The 22,281-nt window shown below is 40.6% G+C and overlaps 1 protein-coding gene across 4 annotated transcripts; it reads right to left on the bottom strand.

Moving 5' to 3' along the window:
* Positions 1 to 620: 620 nt before the first annotated feature.
* Positions 621 to 22,120, bottom strand: YPEL1 (yippee like 1). 4 transcript variants are annotated; one of them, XM_021549930.3, is made up of 5 exons: positions 21,770 to 22,120; positions 17,948 to 18,230; positions 7,507 to 7,550; positions 6,011 to 6,119; positions 621 to 5,066 (listed from the first exon to the last, which is right to left on the bottom strand). In XM_021549930.3, exons 2-5 carry the CDS (start codon positions 18,062 to 18,064, stop codon positions 4,977 to 4,979), a joined length of 360 nt encoding a protein of 119 aa, XP_021405605.1. In that variant the 5' UTR covers positions 18,065 to 18,230; positions 21,770 to 22,120; the 3' UTR covers positions 621 to 4,976. The 4 variants fall into 4 exon arrangements, with proteins under 4 accessions (XP_021405605.1, XP_021405608.1, XP_021405606.1 ...); XM_021549933.3 differs by lacking the exon at positions 21,770 to 22,120 and adding an exon at positions 21,514 to 21,696; XM_021549931.3 differs by lacking the exon at positions 21,770 to 22,120 and adding an exon at positions 21,166 to 21,371.
* Positions 22,121 to 22,281: the final 161 nt, after the last annotated feature.

Genomic DNA, 22,281 nt, shown 5'->3' with positions numbered 1-22,281 from the left:
AAAAAGGGTAGCTGGCTATCTTCCATTTCCTCAAGATGAAAATACTATATTCCATCTTGCATGAAGAACATCCCAATTTCTTTGTGAGATGAAATGACAGATTATTGAAGACAGCACGTAAGTGTGCACTGAATGACTTCATTCTGAGCCTCAGGCAGTCCAGAGAAATCATATCATTGACAAGACCAATAATGTGATCAGAGAAACTACAGGAGTTCCTCGCAGCCAAAGCAGAATGAACAGAGGGAGTGCTGTGCTCAGAATGCTCCTCAGGTCTACAGCTGATCAAACTGACACAACAAAAAGCATATCTACAGTTCCTCTCAGGATTAGTTCTGGGGGTTGTCCAGACTGACTCTCACTATGCAGAGGTCCCACAATTGGTTCAAAATAGGCAAAAGCCCTAAGAGTAGGAACACAAATTTCTGTATTTTGGAAAGATTTTTGAAAGGAAAAACCCCAAGTGTTTTGTGGCAGTCCTAAAACTACATAAACATCAGATTCAACCCATTTATGAGGTTTTAAGAGCAACTAAGAGCACTGTCTTCTCTCTCTGACCCTACCAGAGGATAAAGCCTGAGAACTCAATTAGCAAGAAAAGATAGCACAAAACCAACAGGTAACCCAACAAAACAATTGAAAGCTTTTATTGTGATACCTCGAATAGATACAGTATAGTGAAACAACAAATGATGTACAGTATTGCAAGGACAAAACAGCAACACAGCCATGTCACCTGTAAAAGAAAGCATTTTAAAGAGTTTAAGAAACAATGAGGCACAACTCAACTGCCATTTATGACTCATGCTTTAGACCTTAAACCACTTGTAACAGTCCTTTTAAAAGAAACCTCTGAAGCATCTGTTCCTTTTCCAGTAAGTGTTTATACTGCTGGTTGGCTTAACATGAGTCTCAGTGAAGTCCAATAAAGTGTCCATGAAGTTTAACAATAATTTGACAGCTTCTTCCTCTCATGGCCAATATCCAAGGCTGGAGATGAGTGAAGTTTGGTCTGTGAGTCTGGATGTGGCTGCTGCTGCAATCTGGCTGCTGAGATGAGTGGGCAGGAGGAGCCCTACGAGGGCACTTGGAGGGAAGTGCATGGCCACCAGCCCTGGCACCCAGCCTCGGGGAACTCTTGTACTGATCCACCAGTGGGAAATACAGATGACCTTTGGTTATCTGTATTTTGGGTGCAGTGAGGACTTGGTCAGAACCTCTGAGGCCAGTCTTTAACACAAAGAAATGTCATAACCATGTTCCCCTTCCTTTCCCAAGGACTGCAAGCACAATGGCACACCACCCACCCTGGTCATTATGCTGGGCCGTGCAACTGGGACATTAAGATGGAGCTGTAACAATCTTCCTTCACAGTTTGCCATTGTACAGCTTACAACCAACAAGGGAAATTCAGATCCCAACCCTTTTAACTGGCAGATAAGATTACCAGGCCACTAAAAGCATACAGCAAGAGTGGGTAGGCTGAGCAATCCCTCACCAAACAGGTCAGCAATCCCTCACCAAATTCTGCAGCTGATTTCACAGCAAGTCTGCAATGTGATGGGATTTTTATACATGGCAGCACTGCCTTTTAGTAATCAAAAATGTACTTAAAGTGACCAGCCAAAGAAAAACTGTAGGGTTTGGAGGCAGACTCAGTCCTGGAAAACCATTGTTACAACCATTATTTTGGACCTAGACAGAATGTGTGGTCAGATCACTGAAGTCACACCAAATTATGATTAATTACTTTAGGACAGGCATGGCGCTTTAGAGGTTCAGTGGAAAAAATCTTTCAACACATGTACATTTTTGCTAGCAAATTCCTATGCATCCCAATGAACATTTCTAAGCCAGCTCATTGTAGTTCATTTGGTCCAAGAAAGAGCCAGCAAGAAACAAAGGTTCACAAAAGCTTTTTGTTACAATTTATAAAAAACAAAATACAAAATAAATGTTAAGACCAAAAATAACCAGTACAAGTAAGAAAAGTGCTCAAGTTGGAGGGGAAGTAAACTTACCCAGAGCAAACACATACAAACTTTAAATATAATCTTTAATATATTACAAAAATTGGTTAGAGGGAAAATGCTTTAGTAAAATTTTTTTCAAGTAAGTTTATTTTTCTTTCAATTGACTGCTGGAGGGTTCAGTGACCAGACTGACCTCTTCACATCAGCCAGCAGTCATTGCTGTCTGGATTCAACTTTCACCAAAACCAATAACAAGAGTTCTCTATATCTTTATGAGGGGAAAAAAGTAATCATTAATGCTGCCAAACAATACAGGAAGAAAATTCACATATTCCCTCAAAAGAATGAACCTCAAGAATTGTTACATGGCAGCATAAAATAGTGATTCTGTACTAGTTCTACTCTTTACTCTTTCTAAGCATCCACTCTTAATAAAAGACCAAAAAGAATATTGCTTTGTTTGGTTCTCTTAAAAGCCATAAACATTACATTTAGGTCATTAACTCTTTATGCCAGTAGTCTGAAGCTCTATGTGCTAAGCACTTGAAGTCCCAACCTTTGGCATCAAAGTTAATTAAGGTTTTGGTGAAAATGTCCAGTTTGAAATATAAATAATGCACTGAAGAAAGAGGTTGAATTTCTAAAAATAAGACTGTATTACAGATAACATTACCTTATTAACAAGAGCTAGCCAAACCCCCGGTTTTGGAGAGAAAAATCTCTAATACTTTACATATTTTCTTTAACTTCAACTCTCTCTGGAAAAGCAGCCATTATTTTTGCCTTCAGTCCAGTGTACTGCCTCAGCAAGACTGTAGCCAGGAAATAAGAAAAGCCCAAAGACACACAAACCTCACACAAGCTGTTCACAAGTATCAACATTGCAACAGGACTTAAAAGCCAACACAAACTTTTTGCTGATAGTTTTAGTGCCTTCCTTGTTGGCAACATATATTGCAATGGTGGAAAACAAAATCCTAAGAATTCCAGGTCAAAAAGAGCACGAGACAGGCAACAGGCAAGCCCATCTTACATCAATGACATTGTTAAAATGAGACCTGATGTGAACACAAAGTAGCAATGTGTAAGCCACAAAATCCAGGTTGAACACACCTCTGCCACCTGAGGCCTCTGGACTGAAACCCAACAGCTTGAGCTAGTTCTCTAATTCTTACATTTTTAATTCATGGGTATCAATCATGACAACATCTGGCAGGCAGATTAGCCAGCCTGCATCACAGAGAATGTGTACACCTGGGAGAATGCTCCTCTCACTCCTCCTCCCCACAAAAACACTGGAAAAAGCTGGTTTTAAAGATTTGTATTGCCCCTACCCATTGGCGTAATTTTTCATGTCTGACAATTTCTAAAGTGCAGCAGAGTTCAGAAAGCCTATGAGAGATTCCCAAAAACAGAACAGCAGCAGTCAGCACCTGTGATTAATTTCAGAGGTGCCATATTAGAATTGTTATTGAGAGAAAGGGATTTCATATTGCAAGGCTTCTGTATTGTTCAGTTATAGGACTTACGTAGTGTTAAAGGGTTTTTTTTCAGTTTGCCCTCAAGCAGTAAAAGGATTAACATACAAAAAGTCTGTAGAGACTGTTTAATTTGAAAATCAAGTCAGCAAATTTATGTAGAATGTTTCTTTCACAGTTGCTCAGTTTGCATACACAGAGACCAACAGCTCATATTGTGCATATACTTTCCAGAAGTTTCTCTCATTAACTGATTCCATTAAAGAAACAGCATGAGAACGAAAGAGAAGGTGAGTTTCATATAAATTTTTATTATAAAAAGATACTTGGGGATGATTTAGCCAGCAAACCAGGAAACCCTTTCCCCACCCCCAAATTTTAAAAACTATCTTACTGTTTTATTTTATGAAAAAAACAAGTCAAACTTCCCTTCCCTCTTATTACTCCTCTTTTTCCTACAGGTACTATATTAATTTTCATGTCATAGGCTCTGGCCATTTCTCACAAAAATAAATATTTTTGTTCAAATGTAGCAGAAGACTTCAACAAGTTTCCTTGACATCAACCTCTTTGTCCAGTGCATTAGGACTACACAGTTACATGGAACCAGCCATAAAACTTTACTGATGCACAAGTCCCTGTTACTGGCAAAGGTACAGTACCAAAACTTTGTTTTTTCCTAATATACCAACTAATTTTTTTTTTCAAAATAGAAGATGCATATATTTTTCTGTCTTTTTAACTTTTCAAGCTATAGTTTTATAATTTTTTTATCCAGCAAAGTCCTTAGGGAATATGTTGGTTTTAAAGGAATATATTCTATAGCATTATTGATTTAAAATCCTTCTATGTTATTTCATTAAGATACCAAACCTCTGGCATAACCTTTTCCTAACAACTTGAGGCCTGCTAACTTCAGTCAGTGCAATTGAAATCTTTTTTGAAGTGAGCACTGTACCTTTAACCAATTCACCTACAAGATGTACATAGGTTGTGGTACACTCAAATTGAAAAAAGAAATTAAAAACTACAATACTGCATCCTCTTCACTGCCAAACACATCAGAAATTGCTACATATAAAAAAGCACCCCATCCCATACATTCTTTCAGACTGCTCAGGTACAGAACTTCTACAGGACTGGAGTGTAGGTGTTTAGGCAAGAAGCATGCACAGCAGAAGTAGCATTAAAGGCATAGGTCAGAGAGAGATGCTAACCAGCAAAATCTGTTTTCAATTAGTGAACTGTTTCTCTAGTCTGAGAGAGTTTAGAAAAAGGTCATCCAAAATGTTCCAAAACAACTGTTCACACAATAATACACGTACAAAAAGAGGGAACTTACACAAGGAGAAAAGGCAAACATGGCCTGAAATAGCCACTTACACTACACTACTCATTTGTGAGGTTTCAGAGTTCAGTGATATTCTCAGGGCCACTCTAGCCAAGCTCTTCCTTTACTTTGCATTAGTCTTTGTAAAGCCTGTTCCACAGAATATAGTCCAAACAGAAGGAAAAAGGTTGTGGTTCACTCCCAGCCATTGTCTTTTATCATGTGGGCAAGTTCAATGATAAATTTTCCTTCTTTGTATTTCTGACTGCTCTCAAAAGCGTGTTCCTGGAAGGGAAAAAAAAAAAAAATCAAGACAACACTGAATTAAGTTCAAGAAATTAAGTATTTTAAACGTCAAACTTAAAAAAAAAAAAAATACAAACCAGAAGCCATTACAGTTAACAACCCATACTGGTTACACCGAGTAAGGAGAGGGAGGGGAATAAAAGAGAGGTTGAAAAGCATTGAGAAGGAAACAGAAGCAAACTTCTTCTAAGTGGAATCAGCAGATCTACAGCACAGATCTTGCTGTAGAACTGTCCATGTTCTCTCTCTGCTTAGGGAATTTTAATGCTTTTTAAAGTGAAGGTTAGAAATGGCATGTTATAGGTGTTATTTATTTATTCCAAGAAGTAATGAAAATAGGGAATGCAAACCTCTTCAAAAGCTCTCTATATTCATCATCACAGGAAACACATTAGGAAAACTTCTAAGATCTGAAGCTACACTCAATCAGTGAAAATCCTACCCAGAATCTAAGACTTTCAAAACCTCAAACTTGCAACACAGCTGCAAGTGCTCAGGTAAATTTTCAAACAAGAGACTCAAGTCCACATTATTTGTAAACAGAGAAATATGCTCAGTACCATTTATTGTAATTAATATTTTTGCTGTATAACCAACTTTTGCAATCCATGACACTACACGCTCACTTTGACAATTTCTCCCACCTGTTTTAGTGCATGTGTGCTTGGGAGTATTGCAAAAAGATTATCAAATACTGTAACAGCACCTATAGCTCATGCTTGATTTGTAGTTCAGAATAAAGTTATTATCTGCTACAGCATTTCTGCAGATGCAAGGAAGTAAGACTACATTAGAGCCTGATGTACACAAAACCACCTGAGCTAACTCACATAAGCTTTCAGCAATGGTGCTACTCAATGGCTACTCAAACATCTGTGCTTCAACATGCAAACGCTTATTGAGGATTTAAGTCTATTACTTACATATTTCCATCCAAGAGTGGTTTTACAGTTTTCACAATAGATATCTGCTACAGCATGTAAACCTGTCAGAAGAACTCTCTCCTCTGCTGGACCACAGCCCACATTTACCCTGAAAAAAAGGGAGAAATTATGTTAACAGATGAGTGTGCTTCTTTTCTTACTGTTCCCCACCTTTTCTCCTGCAGACAAAAAGTGGTTTAAAAAATGCCTAACTTACTCAATGCTGCGCAGAAGTAACTTCCTCTGTTACACTGAGCAGAAGGACAGGAAGAAAAAAGGGGTTTGTTTTTTGTTTTGTTTTTAAGTGGCTGTGGTGTCACTGCCAGCAACAAAGACAAGCTAAATAGTTAAACTTCCAAAGAACAGAACACTACACAGTAACTGGACACTTCTACAGTTTCAGGCTTTACTTCAAAAACTATTTGAGACCTCTCTAATGGAAGTCTGTACCAGTGAATCAGCACCAAGAGCTGAATTTAGAACCAGCTCCAAAATAGCAGCAAGAAAAAAGCCTCATAAATATTTCTTTGCTACAGATCAGCAGACTAAGCTCTGATGAACAAACAGCAATTTCAAAACAAAACATCCCTTGAAGTACTGCATCAAGCCAGTTTTTTCACAAATGAGTCTATGCAGAGAACAAGAGGCAAGACTAAACCAAGTTTTTAGACAGTTTTAAATATGAGCAAAATGTTGCCATTTTTGCTGCTGTAGTACCAGTTTCTTCCTATTAGAATTACAGCAGAAATCCCATGTCACCACTGAAGGACTGCATATTAAAAGAATCTCAAGGATCTGCAATCAAATCCTTTGCAGTTACAGTTCAATTATCATGGTCAAAAATAGACTAGGGGATTCAACTGTATCTTTTTCAAAATGCTGCAACACAAAGAAGTGCCGAAAAATAACAAAAATGCAATCCTGCATATAAAAAACTTAAAATACACCCATTAACAAATGCAAAGAGCCTCCTATCAAGGGAAGGACATGCCTAGGATTGCAAATATTAGGCTCGATAAGATCACAGAGACCTTTTGCCTCTAGCACATTTGCCATATTCAAGGTCATTAAAGATGTACCAAGTTTACTGAAACATTAACCTGTAAATGTATCCAACTGTCAGACTGGGAAATTCTTTAGACCACAGTAGAGTTGTCTAAAGAAAATTTATAGTCACTCAATATCTTGTGACTTCTGTAGCATCTCAGAATGGCAGCTCCTCTCGAGACAGCTACCAAAGGAATTTCACATTAGCACACTCCCCTAATATTTCAGCTCTTAGGAGAATTACTTAAAATATAAGATAAACTCATATATATGCAAATGAATACTTCAGAATCAGCCCAGTAGCTCTTTAATAACTACTGCTGGTGAGTAAAGCCAGCATTAGAAAGAACAGGGCAAAGTCCAGCTCCGTTAATTCCTACTGCTTTCCCTTTGGGAAGCACAAAGTTACACTCTGCAGGTGGTGTGCAGAACCATAACCACATACTTACACAGAATTGAAGAGGTAGGCTCGTCCCTGGCTTCCCTGGAAGGACTGCATTAAAAAAAATTGCACATATTAAAAAAAAGCCCCACCAAACAAAAAAAATAGTTTCAGAAGAGTATGTAAGTAAACATAGAATGATAACACAGATATAAACTATTTCAGATTAATTACTTCATACTTATTATTTATAGGAAAGTCTGGTCAGACAAGTTTTCATCTACATTAGATTTTTAATAATGATTTTATTTTATTTTATCAAGTGCTATTGCTGAATATTCAACATCCATCATGCAAGCAAAACAGTTTTTTCCTACCCTCCGCAAGAGATCAATTCTCATTTTCCTAGACATCCTTCATGCTAACTGAAATAATCTGCTTTTAACCCAAAGGGAATTATTCCCATCTCCTCCGTCTTCCTCTGCTGCAGCCAAAAGATTCTTTATTTCAATTTCATTGCATCATTTGATAAAAGAGCAGTGAAAATCTGGACCAAGCATAAAACCAGCATACTCTACTCAGGAAATGCATCTGATCAGTTTATAATTCACAGATAAACTCAGCTTCATTTTAGTAAGACTACTGTTACAATCAAATGCCTGACCACAGGCATATGCTTTCCAGCCTCTCACATTCCTGATAAGTGATGGACAAACAATGGCACTTAGACTTTCTTGGCTGTTTCTAAATGAATGTTTTAGTTCAAAGCAGTAGCACAGTTTTGAATTAAAACCCCTAATCAGCCACACTTACTGGGGGTTGGTTTGGCTTGCGGAGCAGTTTCAGTGCCTGGGAACTGCACCCTTGATCCTTCTGAACCAACTAAACCAGCAGTTCTTCTTCCATGCACTCAGCAAGGTTAATGCAGACACAGACCCAAACCTGTGCTCAGGATGTGAGCTGCACACATCCTGGAAGAACTTGTGAGCAGACCAGAGCCAGCCACAGGTAAAACATTCCAAACGTGTGTCAGACACACCACTGCCTTCATCTGGCTCTTTCTGCATTCAATTACTTGGTAGTTTAAACACAGCCATTCCCATCCAAACAGGATCACACTGGAACTGAGTTTTCCTTTCTTCCCTCTTCCCTACTGAATTCCATTAAAAAAAAAAAAAACAAACAAAACTGTAAACTGTCTTAATTTCTTTTTTCTTTCAACATTTCAATTCTCTAATCTACTTTTAAAGAAAATTAATTACTTTATCCATGATGCAGAGAAAGTACAATTGTTTTTAAGACTCCCTGTAGTTCTAGTGTTGAACATCACAGACCAACTTTTCAGAAGACTGCATTAGATCAACATGGAACATTTTTGGAAGGAAAATATCAACCTGAATACTTTAGCATGGTTTTAGTAATGCCAGGCATGAAACCATAGGCAGAAGGTCCTTTCTGCAGTGGATTCTTCTCCTGACACATATTTTAGTTATATATCATTACAAGTCATTTGACACTAAAATAGGTATTTTGCCACTCTACCAACTAGCAACACAACAGCAATAATTGTTGCTTTTTAATTACTCAGAATAGTGTGCAAAAAAATTCCCCCACCTTGTAAAAGGAAAATGCATATAAATGAACCCTTTTTGATCAACACTAATGAGATTATATACTGCAATAAAGAATGTTTAAAGAAATCCCTGACTCTGGATTACTCCAGGTAGCAATAGTTCCAGAGTAGTTATGTACTTGTAAAATCTTTAATATGAGAAATTCTACCTAACAGTTTATAGCACTAATATTTTATTATTTTAGCAACCATTTGAACTATTGAGAGAATACATTACTGTTCTCCACAAATACTTGAAGGGAGGTTGTAGCAAGGTTTGGTCATTCTGCTCTCCCACCTAACAAGTGACAAGACTAGAGGAATTGGCCTCAGGTAGCACCAGGGGAAGTTTAGATTGGATACCAGGAAACATTTCTTCACCAAAAGGGTTGTCAAACATTGGAGCAGGTTACCCAGGACAGTGGTGAAGTCACCATGGATACAGATGTGGCACTTGGGGACATGGTTTAGTGGTAGACTTGTCACTATTGGGTTTGTGTTTGGACCTGATGACCTTACAGTTCTTTTCCAACCTTGGTGATTCTAAGGAGATTCTACCTTTAGCAAAGACAAAAGTACTGTCTCCACAAGCCAGAACTACAAGTCTTATTTTTCACCAGGCAAGGAAAACCAGATAGGCTGTGCAGGACAGTGAAAGCTGAAACTTCAGGTGGGACTGACCCTGAAAAGGGGAGACTTGGTTGAGAACAGAGTCTGAACAGTTCCGTCACAAAGTAATTTATCCTTACAGCTGCCTTTAAAACAAACAAAAACCCCACCACTAGTTCAGTTCTCCTGAGATACTTAAACACACATCACAAAACTAGCAGAGCAGTGCAGACCTACACTCTGCAGTTCCTACAGAACGGAGTCCTACAGGACTCTCTAGACTACAGCCCGTAACAGAGAATGCTTCCTGCAGGTGAAAACAGAATCTCTTCAGATACAGACTCTTAAAAAACGCCCGTTAACAAATGAGTAACTAGCCTGGGTAAACAACACATTGATTTAGAGAAAACTACAGATGTGCAACTCCAAAATTTAAGAAAAAGTAAGGAAACACTTCAAAAATCCTCTTATTCAATAAGAAGTAAACATAAAACTAGAACTTCCTTGTTTCACATACCTGAAATTATTAAAAAGACCTTACAAAGCCATGATGACCATGATACTTGGTTAAACTATTGAAAAAATTCTTTAAAATAAAAAAATTGCAGCCATTTCTCCTTGCTTTAAAAACTCCATGTTGTAAACTAGAATTCACAAACCCTTTTTCAAACAGCACCAAGAAATATTCTCAATTATCATGTTCTAGTTTCTCTATTTATATGTAATTACACACACCAATCACATATATATTAATGTGGTGGGTTGGGTGTTTTTTTGTCTGGTCCTATATAATAATTTTTAAACTACTTTTATGCCATACCTGAAGTTCCATGGCAGGCTGGGGAAGAAAAAAAAAAAGACTCCAGGAAAGAAACAAGTCAGGAGATCTTCTGAATGATCTTATGAAATTATTTCTGCCAAGTTTATGTTTAGTCTTGACTTAGTATCACCTAATAAAAGCTCTCCTTTGACCCTGCCTTTTACAAAATTAAGCAGAGGGCAGTTAACAGGATGCCAGGAATAGCACAAAAAGCAGCTATTCCCCTCTCTTGTTTCATAAGCTGAAAAAAAATCAAGCCAAATGAAATACAAACCACCGGTTGGAAAGCACTGCTTTAGTTGTTTTTCTTTTCCCAATGTATTTTTAAAGATGACTTGACTTTTTTTGCACCCTTTGCTTTGTTGCCCTAGATATACTGTACTCTCCTAGGCTTATTTTCCCTCAGAAATGGCCATTACCTTCTAATTTTAGGATTATCAAGATAGAGGGAGAAGCAACACAGAATCTTCTCCCGTGATTTTAGTGATTTTAGAAAAAATGCGTGTTCACAAATACGTCACTGTGAAAAGCTCCTCCATTCCAGCCTTGCTTCCCATCCCCAGAGTATGACTGATTCATTTGATACCATCTTTTCTTACCTACACTCATGTTTTGAGGCTAAGGATTGTATTTACATGCCACAGAACACTTGCTTCCTTGCCCAGCTGCAAAGAGCAAGTTCCTCCATGTTTCCATCAGCCAGGTAACTTGACAGGAACGTGCAGCAACTTGTGTAACTGCATTCTGGAACACAGAACGTGGGTCAGACTTCCCTTTAGAACCAGGGCCCAACCACATCATCTGTGTTTCACTGAGCATTGAGTGGTGTGCAATCCAGCCATGCAGAACTCCTATACACTGACTGGAATAAAAGGCACTGCAAGAATATCCATTTTTAAATCTCCATGCCTTCTAATTTTTATCATCAGTCTCTTGCCAGCACTTGGCAGTCAGTTTCTTCTTCACATGAACAGCTGTTATTTTTTCCCCCCAAAACCGTATTCAAACACCACAAAAAGGTATAAGTCTGTCACGGATGCATTCTCTTATTGGTGTAAGAAAGATTTATTATCACAGTTCTACTTTCTGATGCATTCTACTACTAGAATGAAAAGAGGACAGCTCAGTTTGGTGCTTGAGCTGCTTGCTAAGCTTGTAACTTGGCTATAAACAGAATATTTTGCATAACCAGAAAAAAAAAATTAATACTGAACATTTGTTTTTATCAGCACTAGGTTTCTCACACTCTGCACTGTATGACTCAGTTATACTGATATGAATTTTAAGGGACTGACAGGTTGAACACCTTTGTGTGTCAACTCCTCCAAGAAAATGAGAAAAAGTACTTTAAATGGCAGTGTCAAGGACTAACAGGCACAACTGTTCAAACAAGTCTCCAGACAAACCACTCTTCAATAGAATAAACATCACCTATGCAAACACAAACTTTAACTGTTCATTTAACTGAACATTTGCTCAGCACTCCCAAGATCACGAGCACTATACATAAAACTCATGCAGAACATTCTATTCAAACTGAGTCTTAAATATGTCTTACTCAGTAGAGAGGAACTAGAAGAGAGTGGCAAGTGTGACCAGCTCTCATCAATAATGACTCACAGCAACCAGGATTTTCACTTAGAAGCTGGGTAATTTATCAGTTCCACTAATATCTGCAGTTGAACTTCATACCTGCTATGAGGCTGTTTTTTCATGGTCCTCAATTAATAGTACTGCATTGATTTATGAGTTAAATTATTCCTCAGAAAATCCATATCTTTGACCAGCTACCCATTTATACAAAGGAATGTGCCAGATCTATCATGTTTTCTTGTTTCAGCACAGCAGAATGTATCCAGAACATCTAACAGTATCAACAATAATGTCCAACTGTGCTTGCAATCTACAGTGAAGTCACCTGCAAGAATAGTTTGGAACTAGGCTCTTTTCAAGTCATCTGACAGACCTCTGTCACTGATACATGATATAGTAAAGAAGCTTTACACATGTTTCACTTGTACACACATGCAGAATTAGGTATGATCTATGCTTGTAAATTAAACCCACCCTTACCTCTAACACCAGGATTAGCTGTTTTACCCTGGAGGAAAGGAAATATCAGTCAAGCAGAACATGTATTTACTGCCCTAAGGCACAGCTGAAGGCATGGGTGGGGGAAGGGATGCTACTGAAAAGCTTATACCATCAATTATTCCCCAGAGATAGGATTAGATTGCATGGCTAGAGATCATGCTCTACAGCAAATACCCAGGGAAACTGCCATCTTAGCATGTACTGGGGCAAGGCTGGCATTATTCTGAGCAAGTCACTGGGGCGCTACCAGTGTCTGCAAGCTACTTGAAACACAGAAATAAAATATTAAAGAAGGGAAATTAAATAAATCCATAGATTTTAATCCATCTTAATTACCTTTCATTGGCTGGAGCTCCCTTTACAAGCAAAGATAGATTAAGCTGAATCAGTTCTCTGGACAAATAAGCAAATTTGGGAAATACATAAAGTTGTACTTGTTAGGGGCAGCATTCTTAAAGTAAACCAGAAACAGAAGTGCTCTGACGTGTGAAATTATCTCCTCAGCAAGATGCATCAGAGAATGTAAGGATATCCTCTCTTCCAGACTTGCAACATAAATTCAGAAAACTGAATTCAACATAAGGTACAGACAAAAAAACTATTGGGGAAAACCCCCACATTTGTTCCAGTTGGTGTTTCCATAACATCCAACTCCTTGATAATGCAAACCACCAGGGATGCTGCTGCCCAGCTGCATCCTAGACAACTTCTAGAAGACTCCATGATAAATAAGATTTCTTTAAAGTTCATTTCAAGTATTTACTGAATTTGATAAAGCAAGTTACAAAGTTCAATATGTAGAAAAGAGCCTTAAAAAATTCTACCCCAAAAACTGCATGCCTGCAAATCTGGCAAATGGTATTTCCCAAACTGAAGACTTTGTAATGCAGGACAAGTTATCTTGACCTATGCAGCTTCTTGAATGGATTTCAGAAATAATTATGTCAAAATATACAGAGAAGAACACTTCCCAACTCCTTTAAGCTTTCAATCTATTATTGGATGTTTTCCAAAGATTACTTCTCTTCCTCTCTTCCAAAAACTAGGTTCTTTCCCCAGAAGAAAAAAATAAACCCAAAAAACTAGAAGCCTCTTGAAGAAAAAAATTATCACCAGATTATTTATGAAATTAGCGAGGGAACAAAAACAGCCTTCAAACATGCATAAAACAGGCTCATCTATCTTTCTAAATACTCATTATATCATAAGCAGAGGAGGATTACAAAGTGAACCAAGCTAAGCGCATCATATTTACTTAAAGACAATAAACCCTTTAAAAAGTTCCTCTTGATCTCATCAGTTAAACAGTGGAGGACAAAAACACAGATTGCTAAACAAGGCTAAAAATGTTTTAGCATCTATTTAGCCTTAAGACTCTTCCTTCTCATCAATAATAGAAGAGCAATCATACTGAATGCCTTGGAGAACTAAACTTAACTACCAAGATCATTCTTTCACTCACAAGGTGCAAGGATTTCCCAATGCAGTCAATGACAGTTACATATATACATATATACCTTTATGCAGAAATCATTCTTGAAAATAATTTCACATCTAGTCTTGTCTGTGACTTCACATGACTTTTTTCCCCTCTGGTCAGATATGCTTGGCAATGAATGAGAAGAAAGTGACAGTATTTATACAGTCATCTGTACAAAATAATCCAAATTCTCTCCATTCCCAGAATTAAGGCACACTAAGATGCTTCAACAGTCTTTCAAGCAGGTCAGCTTTGAGTAACAAAACATTATCCTTTGCATTAAATCCAACAGATTCCAAGATTCTATTAAATATTTTTATTTTTTGTTATTTGGTGGATCATACCTGAATTATTGGAACTTGGCAGGTACAAGCCACTCTCAAGTGCTTTGGTACTTCTGCTCTTCAAGCAACATTTATCTCCTATAAAATTAACTGCTCCTAATAATCACTGCACATTTCCTACTATTACCTAACAAATTAAAAGAAAGCTCCTTCTGTCAGGTCTTCCACAAAACTTATTTCAGAATTGCTCCAAAAGCAGCAAACATATAATATTTTATTTAGTCCACACAAGTGGCAACCTCCCCTGTACTTCAAGGAGTCTTGTAGAAGTTCTCTCAAAACTAAATTAGGTTTGGATTTTTAAAATTATTATTATTAACATTACTGTTAGGTCACTTTTTATGTGCTGTTTGAACTTCTTAAATCCACAAAGCATCAATTTTAAGTTCACTAATTGCTTCCTATGGCATCAGCTCCTTGCCTTACTCTTCATTAAGACCTGTGGTTGTTTGCTCATAGTTTACTTCTCTTCTGTGCCTACAGTCACAGTAGGATAGGATTTTTAAAATATTTGCCTCTTTAAAGAAATTTTTACAAGCTATAGGTGCTTTACTTCACTTGAGCAGGTAACACATTTTTGTCCTGTCTCATTAATCTATGTTCTTATTTCTAAGCCATTGCCAAGACTCTTGGTTGCCATTTTATCACTAGCAAGGGCACAAGAAAAAGAGAGCTTTGCAATTCATTCCAGGGCAAGAAAGAGATCCTGCTGCTCAAACAGAACAGAAATAAAATGAAAAGGTGATTCGTGTATGCTGCCATCCTTGTCAGACAATTGGCATCAACAGTTCCCAAAAGCAGAAGAATTGCAAATCTGTATTGAAGTCAGCGATTCTTAGAATCAGAATCAAAGGGATGATTGACAGAAATATGCAGCACTTTTGCTTTTCCATGACAGACCAACGTTTAAGAGAAACGCCACTCAGTTCACAGCATAGCTTTTCATCTTCAAGTCAAAAACCACTACAGTGTCAGGTATAATAAATTCTTATACCTCAAAGCACATTAGCAGTTGGAGCTGCTTTAAATTAGAAGCGTACCATGCATTTTGGTTCATTTTCCCTGACCACACATAAGGAAGAAAACCACCATGTACCCAGAAAAGATGGGGTGAGGGATAGCCCCCAGAGGAAGCAGCTACAGCGAGGCATTAAGTAAATACTGACTGCCTTTATCTGCTGCAGAGAAATTGAGGCACTGGGTTCTGACATGAGAGGGTACAGGAAGCATTTGGATAAAGTGAGAATCTACAACCAAAAATTGTATTTAGAGAATGCAACACAGAACTTTAGCTTTGAACTAGGCCTTCAGGGAAGTGTGGGGGGAAAGTCAGGTTGAACAGTCTGTCTCTACTCCATCAATAAATCCAAACCAACCCAGGAACCACACTGTTCTTTGGTAACTTCCAATGGTACAGAATCAAATTCCTACACTTCAGGTTGGTTTATGTTTGTTTGGGATTTTTCCTGCATCTGAAAAGTTACAGTAACTAGGATTCTAGATATGTTGAAATATCATCTCCCACTAATCTAAGTTCATTGCATATAATGTGCCTCAATGAAGGCACTTTAAGAGGAGTTCAGAAAAAAAAAATCAAAATTTATTTGCACTCCCCACCCTCCCCAGGGCCAGGTGTACTTATTTTTAATGATTCTTTTAATGATCCAAGTCTATCTACTGCTTTGCAGTTGTTCCCATCAGAAGGACTTCTCCCATGCCAGATTACATTATGTAAATCTTCAGCCTCAGGAAGATGGGTTTTCCAAAGCTATGTCCCAAATACAAGTACAATAGATGACAAATGTTCTTTTTATTTTAAAAGCATACAAAAATATATCACACATTTAAATGCATTTCTCTTTTACCATACAGATTTAGACAATAAAATACGGTTAAGAAATCTTAAATTGACAAAATATCAATCAGTTGTCAAATAAGCATATGGTCGACCTGTAAGCACAAATATTTTTGTAAAGTGTCTTCATCAAAAATTAAGGAAGCCAGAAATCAAGCAGAATCTACCTCTAACACCCTTCCCAATACCATTATAAACAAAAGTAATTATTTGTATTTACTACAGATTTTTGAAGAGTCCTCTATGTTTTCTTTGAATTGATATTTTGATTCTTAACATTTGAAATTTTTATGAAGCCATAAAATGAACACATAATTTGCTAAAAATATTTGAAGTATTCTGCTGACCAAAGTTCCCAAGCCCTTGGAGAAAACTGGTTCATGAAGCAACAGTGACAGCTTAGCAGGCATGCAAAAATCTAAGTCCACAAAAAGAAGAGCTTCCTATTAAGTATGTGCTTGGATTGCATTTTCTCAATGAATTAATACATGCTAAGAGACACAGCAAAAAAAAGAGTTTCTTTCTTCTTGTAAATATCTATAACCTGAAATTCAGGAAAGATTAACCCATCCCAGTATTTTCTGGTCCAGAACATGAAGTGAATAATGAAACTCTGAGTGTCTGTTATTTAGAATCCAGTGGTGCCAAAAAGGCCTCTTATACTCAAATTCTGAAATCAACATGGGGAAAAAACTAATTAAAGGAAAAAATTGTATGTTGAAAACCCATTATTGCCTAATAGCCCTTGGATAAGCAAGCAGGTATACTTTCTCCTCACCCAAAGAAAACCTAGATTCAGAAGCAGCAGCATTTTCAAGCCCTCCCCTCTCTTCAGCACTGAAGAGTAGCATCACCTGAGTGCTGCTGAACACACAAACAGGCAGGAGCAACAGAGAGAGAATTTTAGTTAGTGTCAAACCCTTTAAAACTAACTTTATTTGACAAAACAGTTATAAAGAGAACATTTTATATTGAAAAGTTTGAAAAGCAACTGAAGTGTTTTCTCCATGACAGCATAAAGAGTAATTTAGTCAGGAGTTTGTCTGAAGCAAAGAATAAACCAGTCTGTCAAGTATTTATCCCAAACTTCAAGCTTTCCTACATATTTAATACATTACAAGTCTTGGTTTCTTCTAGCAACAGGGAAGAAAGGCAGGCCTAGACTGTTTCAATGTTCCACCTATTCTCTAAGCTCAGACAGTCCAACTATTCTGAACATCTCTGGCTAATCATATTCTTTAGGAGCTGGTAGACAGCAAAACTGTGTTTAAAAATTCCATAACAGAGTGGGACACCCTGGAAACAGACAGTTCTGTGACCTTCAGTCCAACAGAGCCAAAAGAAATCTCTAGAATAACCATAAGCAGAATAATTTCCCTACCCAGCGATCCATGCTTCTTCTGATAGTTTTCCTTAGCAGACTTTTCAGATACAACAGCTCACAAACAGTACCCACCTGACAGCAGACACAGGTTGTTAACATGGGGAATATATTAGATCAACCTTTATGTCACATTCAGAGGCTTGCAGAATATATCCAGTTCTTAGCACACATGTATGACCCAAGAGTGAACCCAGGGAAGATACTTTGAAGTATGCATCAATTTGCATCCCTTATCTACTGGCAGTGGTGTCACAGTGACAACCATTTTGGTTAAGAAATAATTCATGAGGTCTCTAAAGAAACCACTTGCCTTGGAGATCAATTCATCGTGATTGGCGAGATGGGCTCTGCAGTGGATACAGCTGTAGGTCCGATGACAGTTTGGCAGGTAAGCCTGGAACGTTTTTGATTTTGTCATTTTTACCATCTCTGCTGGTGGCTCCTCACTCAGCTCAGGGCTGGCACTTGAAGAATTACAACTTTGCTGAACTCGCTGACAAAAGAAACACTGGAATATGCAAGCAAAAGCCGTTGTTGTTCTGGAGTGTGTGTGGCACTTTCCACACAAATGACAGAAGAGAAACAGTCACAACCTGTAGGTGAAAAGAGCAGAACAATTAGCAGCTTACAAGACCAGAGTTAACTTGTTATTCAACAAGTCCAGCCATAAAGCAAAGCATTATTTGGAGCAAATAACTGGAGCCTGGCTGCACTACAGGCCCCTTTTTCCAAGGAACTGCACAGTTCAAGTTCCATTCAACACAGCAAAAAGCAGTTCTGTTCTGCTAATGGCTTCTACTCCATCACACTTCTAATGAGGGATGAGATTCAAGCAGTTCTCCACGAAACACAAGCACTTTCTACATTATACCAGGTGTATACTCTTTAAGACATCCATGCAGAAAATCACACTAAAAAGTAGGGAATGAGAGGAAGTTAATTGTCTTTCAAGTTCTAATGGTCAGTTCCAATACAGTGAACAACAGGGAAAGCAACTTGTTCTGTCCAACAGTAAATATATTTTATATATTTGCACTTTGGTTTTCAGCAAAAATCTTGCAGGATCACATCTGGCTTTAAGTCAAATACCAAGTAAGACACTGCCACCCTATTCAAGGATCTGATCCGATGACTACTCGTTCAAGCTCTGCAGAATTATGCCTTTAGGCAAAGACCTTCTTGACTGGTGTCCTGATCAAAGCTAATTAAGTACTTCCTCACTGTACCAGAACAGCCTTAATGGAAGCTGCCAAACCCACCATCTGATACTGAAGCTAAATTCTGCACAGAGAACACCCAACTGCATCCTTAATCCTCAGAGTGCATTTCAGAGATGTTACATGTCAGAGCACGCCAGAGCTTTCCGCTGTGCTGGAAAGCAAACCTTTTTAGTTTGTCTGAAAACAAAACAGATGCTAAAGTCTGATAACATCTCCTGGTCCGTCAGAGGCAGCAGCTCCCAGGCTATGCAAGCACCACGCTAATGAGTGCTCCAAACACTGCACAGTCAACTTATGTCATCAGCTGTCAGGTGACTGCCTGAGTAGGTCAATAGCACAAACAGCAAAGAGAGACAATATAAAGATTTTACAGTTTGCTGATCCAGCTAAGAGCATGCAAATGACTTACCACAGTTGTAAACTGTGTGCAGGGCAGCATTAACCACTCTCCTAGCAATAGCATGCTGGTTACACAGCTAGAGCAGATAGTGCAAGCCACACAAATGAAAGTACGCTCATAGGAAGCAGTCACTGCTTCAAAAGAAGCCTTGAGAAAGCAATCTGTACAGCAGGGCTAGCACATGAGACAAGCACAGCAAACTTAAAGGGGTTTCGGTTTTGATTTTTTAATCTTAAGCAGAAGAAAATGCAAACTACTAAACGACTTGCTAGAAGAACACTTCTTACACAAAGAATTGCAAAGGAAGAGATAAGCCACAAACAAGACACGTAACACACCAAAGGCAAACCAAAAAAAATAAAGCAACAATAGGAACAAGCTGGCATCCAAAGCATGGATCTACACATGAGAATGACTGGGAAAACAATTGATAAATGATACGTTTATATGTTTGAAATATTAACTCATTTGGCATGAAGAGCAGGACTTAAATATTAATAGCAATTTAAACAAATATTGCATACTTAGTGTCCCAAGATAATTTAATTACAACTGCATAGGGAAGAATAATTACATCATTTGCAGAGAACAGTTCGCTCTTGTAGAACAGCTACATATGAAACCCCATTTATTAGAAGCAAGATATACAAGAAAAGTGATCCAAGAACATGAGGTTTCTGTTAAATTCCGTTTGAACTCAATGTTAGATACAGTTCCTATTTAGGTTAACAGAAATAGACAAAGCCAGAACAAAACAGCATTTCAGAATGAAAGACACCACATGCTAAGATGTTTTGACTTTGGCTTAAATTAAACCCTTTCCATCAGTAATTGAAACACTAGTTCAATTCTTGCAGAAGTTTAGTAGGTGTGAATGTGGAACTTGGGGATGTGGCTTAGTGGTGGCCTTGGCAGTGCTGGATTAATAGCTGAACTCAATCTTACAGATCTTTTCTAACCTTAGCAATTCTGTGCTCTGGAACGTAAAAGGAAAATATTTTTCTTCAGGGCATTCCTAGAAGTGTTTTTAATTCACACATCTAAAGGCAGTCTGGACTCTTCCACATTCAACGTACCAGGTTCTTTAACTACAGAAATTAAAATCATTCCAAGGCCGATTTAACAAAGCTATATTCGATATTGCTCTCTTCAAAAAGACGACTCCGTTTGATACACACCATAGGAACCACAGACTGGTTGTGCCGTCACAGGCACAGATCAAAACAAACCATTTCCTAGCTGGCTCTAACAATGGTGAATAAACACAGCCTCACTTCCCCTCCCATGGTTAGGAGCAGTTCCTCGAGCTGCTGCTCCTCATTCCGCACAGAACAGCGCAAAAACCCGAACGAACGCTTGCTCTGCCGTTCTTTGGCCGCGGCACAGTCCGCGCTTTGGTCCGGCGCATGGACAGGCGTCTCCTGAAGCGCTACTCGCGTCCGCACCTACCGGCGCAGGGGCTGTCCCGGCCGCAGGAGCCGGGCACGGCGACCTCCGCCCTCCTCCCGGGGCCGCCCCGAAGTCCGCGGGCCGGGCGAGGAGCGGCGCGGTCCCGCCGCCCGTGACGTCACCGGGGCGGGGCCGGGGGCGGCGCGCCCCGCGCGGGCCCCGGATGTGTAAACAAACACCCCGAGGAGCGCGCGGGGGGCGGCCCCGCACCGGCCCCGCGTGGGGATCCCGCGCGTGGCACGGCAGGAGCCCCGCCAGGAATCGGCCTCTCCGGCCTTCCTGCGCGGCGCTAAGGAAGAAGCGACATGGAATACGCTCAGAGAGTCTCTGAGCAGCTGCAAAAAGCTGGACGCAGCCTGTGCGCGCGCTGTCAGTAACCTACGGTGAGCTTACTCCAGCAGGGAAAAACCTCCAAGTTAAAGACTGAGCCGCAGGAGCCTCATTTTCACCCTTACGTACCAGGAAATAGCAGGAGAAAATAAGCGCGGAGAAAGTTACCGGCTGACACCCCGCTGCCCCTGCGACTTTAAAGCCTCTCTCACGCCTGAGCACGAAGCTACCGGAGCGGGTGACGCCGTCGCGTTTTCTGTAACCCCCGCAGCGATTCCAGCAGGACAGCGGCTCGTTCCCCGCTCTGGCCACCGGCACGGCCGCGCGGCCACCCGAACACGGCCCCGACGCCAGCCCCGTGCACAGCCCACGGCTCCCGGCCCCGCGCGGCGCGGCCGAGAGCGCGGGGGGACCCCACCGGCTCCCGGCGCGCCGAGCTCAGCTTCGCCCCCCCTCAATTATGTAAACCGCCCTTACCCGCCCCGCACCGAGAAGGCTGCGGGCAGACAGCTCTGCCGTCATTTCCAGGCGCTATAAATAGCGCCCGAGCCTCCTCCCGCCAGCAAAGTTGCCTCGGTGGCCCCGCGCGCACGGGAGACAGCGGCCCCCCCCGCCGGGGCGCAGCACGGATCCCCTCTCACAGCCGCCTTCCGCCCATAACCCCCCGGCCCCTCCAAAAAAATAAATCCCAGCACAGGGAAGAGGGGCCGCTTTTCACCCGCTCGGTACTCACCGCTGCGCCGCGCCGACTCCGCTCCCAGCCCGGGCTCCGAGCAGCCCCCGGGCCCCTCTCCCGTAGGGGCCGCGGGTAGGAGGGAAGGCGGGACCCCCGGTCCTTGCGCGGCGGGCAGCGAGAGCTCCGCGCCGGGCGTTCACCGAAAAACAAAGAGGGGGCGATCAAGGGAGGGGTGGGGGTACACGACGGCTTCCCTCGCCTCGAAGGTACCGTCTCGGCGGCGGCCACCGAGGGGGGGGAAGGGGAGAGTCATAGACGGCGGTCAGGCGCGCGTGTGCCGCGCTGCGGGCCGAGGGGCGGCCGAGGCATCGTGCCGTGCCCGCGCCGTGCGCTCCGCCCGGGCTCCCGCTCCCGCCGCCGCCGCCTTTGTTTTGCTTTGCCCCGGCCCGGGGGCACAGCGGCCGTTAAACGCGCTCCCCCCCCCCGCCGCCAGCCAATCACCGCGCGCCCTCGCGCCCGCGCGCGCGCGCCCCCCGCGGCCGGCCCCGCCCCTCTCGGGGGGGCGGGCA

Source organism: Lonchura striata, chromosome 18 (genome assembly GCF_046129695.1).
Source record: "Lonchura striata isolate bLonStr1 chromosome 18, bLonStr1.mat, whole genome shotgun sequence".
Classification (NCBI taxonomy): Eukaryota; Metazoa; Chordata; class Aves; order Passeriformes; family Estrildidae; genus Lonchura; species Lonchura striata.
This window is presented reverse-complemented; position numbering and strand designations above follow the sequence as displayed.